Source organism: Vigna umbellata, chromosome 9 (genome assembly GCF_029865625.1).
Source record: "Vigna umbellata cultivar VRB3 chromosome 9, Vumbellata_1.0, whole genome shotgun sequence".
Lineage (NCBI taxonomy): Eukaryota > Viridiplantae > Streptophyta > Magnoliopsida > Fabales > Fabaceae > Vigna > Vigna umbellata.
In genome coordinates, this window is record NC_142173.1 from 42,164,886 (window position 1) to 42,175,271 (window position 10,386).

Sequence of the window (10,386 nt, forward strand, 5' to 3'; positions counted from 1 at the left end):
AAATAAACATCTATTTATAACTTTGAACTATTTATACTGAATAGAATACTAATTCAAATGAATAGAAGATTGAAATTTCTTGCATTAAATGTTTCTTCAGTACTTTTTCTTGTGTAACAATATTCGACATCTCTTGTACAATTAAAAACAAATAAATTCATTAATATCTGCAGGATTAATTTGCCACTCCAAATTGTAAATTGTTAAAATAATATACTTAATAAAACATTTTCGAATGGATGTTATATCATATTCGGATGGATATTATATCATATTTTTTTATATACAGTCAACTCATTATATAAATTATTACATACTATTTTATAATATATAATAAAATACATTAAACTTAAAAAATAACATCGTAATTTATAATATTTAATTAAATTGTAGTGGTTTGTACAATGTTAGTAATCAATTAGTATACGATTGCACGAGAGTTGGTACCTTCGGTTTTTCAAGAACATAAAAAAAGAAAGGTTATGTAAGAATATTATAAAATAACAATTAATCATACAATTACTATATTATAAATTTAAGTTAAAGATAAATGATTTATTAATGTAAAATATTAAATTTTGTCATTAATGATGAAGAATAGTTAAACTGATTTAAATTAAATTAATTGTGACGATATGTTGAAGAAATTGGTTTGTGTAACACACACACACATTCCACCCACTCTGTATTCTGTTTCTATCCTGACAGGATCACATGCACATGCAGACAACTCCACACCCGCACATCTTCATCCCACATGGATGGATCATGCACTTGTGATCTCTTGGGAGAGTCTACGTGACATATGACCCACACAAACATTTCACCCTTCTTCCTCTCCCCAATAACACATTAACAAATTCATAAAAATACAAAAACTAAATTAAATAAAGGAAAAACCTTTCTGCCAGCTCTAACCAGATTGCTATTGCACATTCTTAAGATGCCCAAAGGAAAAAATAATATTAAGAAAAAAACACCCTTTTCTCTTATCTCTGTCCCTCCTTCCATTCAGACAGACACCCTTTCAATTGTTTCTTTCTCTGCCTCTTCTCTGTCCACTGTAAGACTGTGTTAGATTATCATTCCCTCTCTCTTTATCTGCATTGTTTGTGGCTGTTGACGGGTTTTGTGTGGTTTCCTTTCTGAAACTCATCAAGGTTTTCTTCCAAGCCCGGGTGCCAAGGGATTAAGCTTTCTGGGATATTCCTTTTCATCTTGCATTTTCGCTTTTGTAAGCGAGGAGGTTGTGGGATAACTTTGACAACCAAAACATGAATTGTATGGTTCAGTGAGATAAAGTTTTCACCTTTCGTGTTGTGAGGATCCAAATCTGTATAATTTGGGGAAATTTGCTGGATGGTGTTTTCTGTATTTTTATTGGAAATTGTTTGCCTGCAACTGGGAAAGCATCTATCTTTCTGAATGCTTCCCTTAAGACTACAGAACTGTGGAAACTGTTTCATTCTTTTTGTAACTGACAGGGTTAGGACTGGATATAATTGACGAAAAGAGAGGAGATTCTTTTAATTTATCTTTTGAGCACAGTGGATTTTGGTTCAGGACAGTGATGGTCCCTGTGGGTTTGTGAACTTCTGGATTCTGTATTCTTCTATTTTGCACTAGAATAATATTCCTTTTCGGAAATGGGTTTGAGCTTAGCAGTGTTGTGTGAGTAGATTTAAGAGTAATAAATTATACAGCTTTATGAAGAGGGTGTAACTGATTGTGGTAGTTGGGGGGTCTAGTTCAAGTGAAAAGGAAAAAGGTTGATATGGCAGCAAAACTCCTGCAATCTTTAGCAGATGAAAACCCAGATCTGCAGAAGCAGATAGGATGCATGACTGGGATTTTTCAGCTTTTTGATCGTCACCATGCTCTCACGGCTCGCCGCATTGCCCAGAAGAGGCTTCCTTCTGGTATTCCCCTAATAGGAACAATATTCAATTTTACTAATTCAGTTGTGTTTTTTGTTTTTTCTCTGTTTTTCCCACTTGGCAATCTCTGATATAATTTATCATTCAAGTCGTTGACTTTAGTGATAGTTCTGATTACTAATTGATCTTATCACATGGATGCTAATCTTATATCAGTATTAGTTGCATTTGTGTATCGTAATTTTTTTTTCTTTTTTATGAATTAGCATCTGACTTTCCCACTTTGGAAGAGAGAGGGGATGTCTTTTGCATTTCTTTTCACAATTTTGTATCATCTGGTTACTCCATTGTATTTAGTAACAGAACAAGGCCTTGAAAGATACTTTTTGAAAGAGATTTTATTTTTATAGTATTGACTGTAAGTTCAATATAAATCTTTGTTGTTTTTTTGGTGATCCTCTGTGTGAAGTGGTCAGTTAATGTGATTTGCATTACTATTGTTGGCTCTTGTCATATGTTTCAATTTCATTGGAATAATTTCCAACTTGCATCTAATGCTTATGTTTTCCTTAGGTAATTCGCACTTCAGTTATGGAAGCTTGGAAAGAGATTCTAATAATATACACCATCGCCAAACAACAACAGTACGAACCTTCTTTTTACCCACATTTTTTACTGTTTTGTAGTTAAAAATGATTGAATTAGGCTTTAAATTGAGGGAGAAAAGTTTTATTACGATATCAGTGTGCATTCACTGATTCTATGATATGCTATCCATCACTTATGATTGATTTAACTGCCATTTATTGGAGACAAATGTAGAAGGTGAAGACTTGAGCATATTTTAATCATTTTCTATATTTATCATCTCATCTCATGGACTTCTGCACAATAATTTCTTTTTCTTTTTCATGAAAAAAAAATTCATGTATAGTCGACAGATACTTTCTGATGTTGATGCATTTATTTTAACTATCAAGGAATATGACAGTTTTCACATGAAACTGAACTTATGGAGCAAACTGAATTCATTGCAGGATACTAGCAGCTTAAACAAGGGTGTGAATGAAAGGCAGAGAATTTCAACCGAATCATCAAGAGCATCATTCTCTTCTTGTTCATCATCAGTGTCCTCTTTGGACTGCAAGGCTGAAGGAGAGGCTCCATTTGACCGGATTATTTTTCCTGAAACTCCTTCAAGGGATGCAGCCATGAACCAATCAACCATCTCTTCCCATTTTGGATGTAACTCCCTTGACCTGAGGGATGTGGTGAAAGATTCTATGTATAGGGAAGCCCGAGGGCTTTCAGTGAAGACTACAGGCAAAGAAGAATCTGCCATTAACGCCATGAAGCACAGGGATTCACCTCGTCCTATGCAGTTGCCCAAATCTGTTGATGGATCTTATAGAGGTGGAATAGATGGAAAACAAAGTGTTCCTATTGATCTAAAGGAGTCTATCCGAGTCCTTGCTAAACTTAGAGAAGCACCTTGGTATTATGCAGAAACTAAAGAACTTCCAAGATCATCACATGATGTAAAAGATGGACCCTGGCATTCGAACGCAAAGGATGCTTCTTGGTTTGGTAATGAAGGAAAAGAAATAAATCGTTTGTCCTTTGAATCACGAGAGACCATCAAATCCACACCAAAACTAAAAGAGCTTCCTAGACTTTCACTGGATAGTAAGGAAGGTTCATTACGCCCTTACAGTTCTGATTCAGCTACTCACCCATCAAGAAACATTTACAGTGGCACACCCACATCAAATGACAAATTCTCTACCCTACAACAGCCTTCAACAATCCCCCGTCGTCCACCTGGTGTTGTGGCAAAACTAATGGGCTTGGAAGCATTACCAGATTCCTCTTTGGCTGGTGACACTCAACCATGTTCAACTGAAACATACTCAGCACAAGATAATAGTCAGTTTCCAAGATCATCAAAACAAGGACTAACCAGGCCACTCCGAGTTTCTCATTCTCCAAAAGTTTCTTTGAAAGACCCAATTTCCCCTCGTCGAAAAAATCCTGATCTAGTTATGAAACCCATCTCAAGTTCAAGGTTTCCCATTGAACCAGCACCATGGAAGCAGCAAGATGGAAATCGAAGCTCCCAGAAACTGAATTTAAGGGGTGTAAAAGCTCCAGCGAGAGCACCAGATAGCTTTCCTTCAGTTTATAGTGAGATAGAGAAGAGGTTGAAGGATCTTGAATTCAAACAATCTGGAAGGGATCTCAGAGCATTAAAACAGATACTTGAAGCAATGCAAGAAAAGGGACTATTAGAGAGCAGAAAAGAAGAACAAGCTCCAAATGTTATTGGAAGTCAAAATGACTATGACCAAAGAGCTACCAGCCAAGATCAGAATACCAGGTCATTAAGGCAACAAAACTCTCAGAGAAACAATTTTCTACCATCCACAATCAAGGGAACTGAATCAGCAAGGGCTTTTGAATCCCCAATAGTGATAATGAAGCCAGCAAAGCTTGTTGAGAAAACTGCAATTCCTGCTTCTTCAGTCATTCCTATTGGTGGTCTTTCTGTTTCCCAGAAACACCAGAATGCTGGTGTATATTTAGATAATAGAACCAGCACATCTGCTACTCGAGTAGCAAAAGATCAGTCTCCCAGGAACATTCATCGGGATGCTTCTGCCAGTTCCATTGATAAGAAAGCAAATGGTAGTAAGACTACTAGATCTGCACAATCTCAATCTAGGTCTCAGCAACATCTAAAAGAAAATAGCCAAAGTTCTGTGAAGCACTCAGGAACCGTGAGCCCTAGATTGCAACAGAAGAAGTTGGAGTTAGAGAAGCGATCTCGTCCACCTGCTCCACCATCAGATTCAACCAAACTCAGAAGGCAATCTGGTAAGAAGGCAACAGAGTCAGGTTCACCAGGTGGGAAACAAAGACCCAAAACTCTGAACTCGCGGCATAATGATGAGCAACTGAGTGAGATAAGCAACGAATCAAGAAGTTTAAGTTGCCTGGGGGATGAAATTTCTTTGCAATCAGACAGTTTAACTGTCAACTCAAAGATGGAAGTCGAAGTCACAAGTAGTTTAAAGTCTGTTGAAATTGATGACAGCCAAAGTCCTTCTTTGAAGGCTGTGAAGCAATTGATTTCAGAGACAGCGCCAAAAGTAGGAGCCATTTTCATCTTTATAATCAAGCTTTCTGATTAGCACAATGTGATAAAATTGAAAATTTAAGCAAATAGTATATTCCTTTTACCAGTTGATAATGTGTATATCTTGCTTACTGTTCCAGAAATCAACTCCAAGATTGGATGAGGATGAGTCGGTTGCAGAACTTGGAGGAGATGCTCCGGAACATCCAAGTCCTATCTCAGTTCTTGATGGATCGGTGTATAGAGATGATGTGCCATCCCCAGTAAAGCAGATATCTGAAGATTCAAAAGGTATAGTTTCTGTCTTATAGATAAAGATACTAAATAAAATTGTAGGACGAAATCTTAATTTTTTCAGAATCAGATCAGCATTAGGATGAATTGCAGATTTGTCTCACTCTTATCCATTTTATTTTTGAGATGTTTACACAAGTAAAAAGTTGAAATGCTTTGTTAAACGAGGGACTGACAAGTGGTATCAATACGATAAGTCGAAGTTGATCAGATTGGATCATTTGTTTTTTATTGAGCCTCAAGTGATATGAAGTGTATGTGCATCTAGAATTAGTTGCTGTCAAAGGTAACAATGGTATTGGTACCACCTAGAGAGCAAGCACATCCGTTACACATTGAAAATTATTATGGGCCATGCCATTAAGAAAACTTTGGCTTGTAAATTCTTCCTTGCCTAATGTGCATGTCCTGAGGATTTTCCCAATAGATATCACTTGTAATCATGTGAAACTTTTTCACCTTCCTAATTATAATATCAAATTTGCAGGTGATGATGCTCAAGAATCCAAAGAAAATGAGATTAAAGATCAATGGAACCCAGCAGAAAGCCTTTCATTTCACAGCATGGGATCAGGAGAGATCAATCGAAAAAAATTACAAAACATAGACCACCTTGTTCAGAAGCTTCGACGGCTGAACTCCAGTCACGATGAAGCTAGAATTGATTACATTGCTTCCCTATGTGAAAACTCAAATCCAGATCACAGATACATCTCTGAAATATTATTAGCTTCAGGCCTCTTACTCAGAGATTTGAGTTCCGAGTTGCTGACATTTCAACTTCACTCTTCGGGTAATCCCATTAACCCTGAGTTATTCCTTGTCTTGGAACAGACCAAGGCAAGTAGTTTGCTTTCAAAAGAAGAAAGCACCGCCGAAAAAGATTCTAACATGAAGCTGAACAAAGAGAAATTTCACAGGAAATTCATCTTTGATTCTGTGAATGAGATTCTTGGTGCCAAATTAGGCTCATCCCTAGAGCCATGGTTTCTGCCTAACAGTAACAGACTCACTAAGAAAACCTTGGGTGCTCAAAAGCTCCTCAAAGAACTATGCTTTGAGATCGAAAAAATTCAAGCCAAGAAGCCAGAATGCTGCTTAGAAGATGAAGATGATGATCTGAAAAGTATGCTGTGTCAAGATGTTATGCTTGGCTCAGAAAGTTGGACAGATTTTCATGGTTATTTACCTGGGATTGTGTTGGATGTTGAGAGACTTATATTCAAAGACTTGGTTGATGAAGTTGTGATTGGTGAATCATCTGGTTTGCGAGTCAAGCCATCAGTTAGGCGCAGGAAGCTATTTGGAAAGTAGTTTGTTCAGTTATTCCCTTTCTCACTGATGTTAGATTTCTATAATTTTCTTGTCATTTGCTTATAAAATATTCTTGGTTCAAGGCATATAAGTTTTCTTATTAGAGCTTTGATTATTTATTTTTTTGCTAAGATGTAAAGAAATTTGAGATACCATGGATTTATGGCATACATAATACATAACAAACTAAAGGTTCCTTATTTAAAACATCTTTGTGTTTCTCTTTTCTTCCATATTGAGTTGATGGAAATGGTTCCTAATTTTCATGCCATGAATACCTTGCAACTTAAGTTACTATCTAGATTTAAATAAATAATTATTATACTTATATTGGCATAAATATTTTGATCTCGTGTTAAATATATAGATAAAATAACATTTATACATTTTTCAACTTTTTATAACAATTCTTTTATGTACTGTTCAAGGAACAACAAACGTAAAAGGTTGAAGAAATTTAAAGAGGAAGAGACTATTTTACGTAAAAAGAGAAGAATGATAGAAAACCTAACTGTTTTATAATGTATCAATGTTAAGTAATAATTAACATTTTAAAAAATAGGTTTAATACGTATTTTGGTCCCTCTTTTCGTAGGGTCTGTTCAAATTGTTCCTACTTTTTTTCAAAAGTTCACTAAGATCCCACTTTTCGCAAAAACGATGCACGTTAGTCCTTTTTGGTTACGGCGTTAAAAAGACTAACGACACAGCTGCCCAGCTGGCACAAAACTGATGAGCTGTATATTTTTCGTTGAGGTGGCACTGTGAATTGGTGATTCATCCTGAAAACAGAGGATTCATGGTTGTTTTTCCCAAATTAAAAGTTAGGGTTTGTTGGTTACAGACCTAGCACGAACAACAGGGTCTGGTGTGATTTCAACTCCAGACACCTTCACGACATAGTTTACATCAGCTGCATAAATTTTCAATGGAATCGAAGACAGAAACAGATGTTATCAACAAATTGGGTCCGACTACAATTTAATCCCCAAAAATAAAGTATAAAATTTTAATATGGGGGATCAATGTGAAGGGCGAAAAAAATCAGAATTGAGGGGTACAATTTGAAAGAGAATAAAAGAGAGAGAGGAAGTACCGCAGTATCCAAAGGTAGTAGCTTGAGCGTTGGCAAATGAAAGGGTAAGGATGAATAAGCATAAAAGAAAGTTGAGCTTTGGGTGAAGCTGAAACTCCATGGAAAATGTTTTTGAAAGATATGGAACAAGTATCAGGATGCATGTCTTTCTCATACGACCTGTTTGGTTGGATAGAAATTGGAAGAGGAGAATGGATACACAGTTAGGCTTCTTCCCCTTTTTTAGAAATTAAAAAAAAAGCAGGTTTGAAGGTTCGATTTTGTAACTGGATTGAATCACCAATTCACAGTGCCACCTCAACAAAAAATGTACAGCTCATCAGTTTTATGCCAGCTGGGCAGCTGTGCCGTTAGTCTTTTTAACGCCGTAACCAAAAAGGACTAACGTGCATCGTTTTTGCGAAAAGTGGGATCTTAGTGAACTTTTGAAAAAAAGTAGGACCAATTTGAACAGACCCTACGAAAAGAGGGACCAAAATACGTATTAAACCTAAAAAATAAAATACTAAAAACTGTCATAACTTTTATTTCACATCAAAGTTAGTTTAATCGTATTAACACGTGCCACGATTGTTTTTTTATTGATATCACCTTTTCTAGAAACACCATATTTAATAAATGCTTCGTTGATCTTTTTGTTATAGTTTCTTTTGAGCTAATATTTCTTTGAGGTGTCCCAACTTTCTTGATATGCATAGTAGTATCTTTCACATCTTCTCGATTTCCACATTTTATACTTCATATTTCCACTTATGTATGAGAAAATTTCACCTAACAACTAGAGAATGTTTTTACAAATGATTGCATATTTTCTCTTAGATAACTTATGATGGATAATGATACTTTGAAACTAAAAAAAATACACACCACCACGTGTTCTCTTTTTAAAGGTTCAGTTGTCAAATAATAAAAAAACAAAATGACATGGAAATAAATTGAGACAAGAGTTTGAAGTGGTGCATTTCACTTTTTCAATTCAAAATCAAAAGTTACATTTGGGATAAAAAAAATACTAGAGAGAGGAGTCCAGGCCACCGAAAGTCGCGTGAAGAGGTTTTGGAGTTTAAGGGACTTTCTACCGTTCATCGGGAGCGCCGTCGTTGATCATTCACCGGAGCACTTTCCACCGTGTTCCACCATTTCAAAACTGCCCAGCCCACCAAAAGTCGCGTGAAGAGGTTTCGGAGTTTGAGCGAATTTCCACCGTTCATCGGAAGCGCCACCGTTGACCGTTCACCAGAGTACTTTTCGACGCTGTTCCACCGTTTCAAAACTGCCCAGGCTACCGAAAACATACATCCCAAGTCATTGAATGAACTTAAAAAACAAAAAGTGTAGGTTCAGTATAGGGCTAGTAGCACAATTCAAATAAGTGGGGAGTTTAGTCATGACTTCTGCACATGAAGGTAGACTTTGTCCTGAATACATGTCTCCTATTAATAAAATTATTAATGATGTCGAAACAAATTTATTTTCAGTAAGTATGGTGTAGCATTAACAAAACATACATCCCAAGTCACATAATCAACTTAAAAAAAATGTGTAGGTTCAGTACAAGGCTGGTAGCATAGTTCAAATAAGTGGGGAGTTTAGTTACTACTTCTGCACATGAAGGTAGACTTTGTTCTAAATACATGTCTCCTATTACAAAAATGATTAATGATGTTCAAACACATTTTTTTAGCAAGGATGGTGTACAATGAACAAAACATATGATCATGTACTCTAGAATTGTTGTTTCCCATTAATTTCAATTTCTTTTGTCTTTTGTGTTTGTCATTATTGTACTGAGGTTGTTGAAATTAACCTTTTATGGAGATGATACTGAAATCTGTAATTGGGGAAGAGCATTTGAAGTACGAACATCATACATAGTTATTTGAAAGGAAGTTTTCTTCATTATAGATCATGGTTGTTTAAATCAATGGAGTGTGAGACAAAACTGTTTTATGTTCATTCTGTCATAGTAAACCATCTTTGCTGAAAATAAAGTTGTTTGGACATCATTAATAATTTTTTTAATAGGAGACAAGTATTCAGAACAAAGTCTACCTTCATGTGCAGAAGTCATAACTAAACTCCCCACTAATTTGAACTATGCTACCAGCCCTGTAGTGAACCTACATTTTTTTTTAAAGTTCATTTAGTGACCTAGGATGTATGTTTTGTTCATGGTAAACTATCCTTGCTGAAAAAAAAAGTGTTTGGACATCATTAATAATTATTTTAATAGGAAATGTTATTCAGAATAAAGTCTACCTTCATGTGCAGAAGTCATAACTAAACTCCCCAGTTATTTCAACTAAGCTATCAGCTCTGTATTGAACCTACAATTTTTTTTTGAAGTTGATTTTGTGACTTGGGATGTATGTTTTGTTGATGCTACACCATCCTTGCTGAAAAAAAATTTTGTTTGGACATCATTAACACTATTTTTAATAGGAGACATGTATTCAGAACAAAGTCTACCTTCATGTGCTGAAGTCATAACTAAAATCCTCACTTATTTGAATTGTGCTATTAGCACTGTATTGAACCTACACTTTTTGTTTTTTAAGTTCATTCAGTGACTTGGGATGTATGTTTTGTTCATGGTACACAATCCTTGCTAAAAAAAAGGTGTTTGGACATCATTAATACTTTTTTTAATTGGAAACATGTATTCAGAA

At 35.6% G+C, this 10,386-nt stretch overlaps 1 protein-coding gene across 2 annotated transcripts; it reads left to right on the forward strand.

The window, feature by feature from the left end:
* Nucleotides 1-908: 908 nt before the first annotated feature.
* Nucleotides 909-6,721, forward strand: LOC124841680 (protein LONGIFOLIA 1). Of its 2 annotated transcripts, XM_088098794.1 has the most exons (6): nt 930-1,063; nt 1,161-1,919; nt 2,451-2,521; nt 2,915-5,026; nt 5,154-5,304; nt 5,795-6,721. In XM_088098794.1, the coding sequence occupies exons 2-6, from the start codon at nt 1,775-1,777 to the stop codon at nt 6,619-6,621; spliced, it is 3,306 nt and encodes a 1,101-aa protein (XP_087954920.1). In that variant the 5' UTR covers nt 930-1,063; nt 1,161-1,774; the 3' UTR covers nt 6,622-6,721. The 2 variants fall into 2 exon arrangements, with proteins under 2 accessions (XP_047173950.2, XP_087954920.1); XM_047317994.2 differs by having other exon boundaries at nt 909-1,919.
* The last annotated feature ends 3,665 nt before the right edge of the window (nt 6,722-10,386 follow it).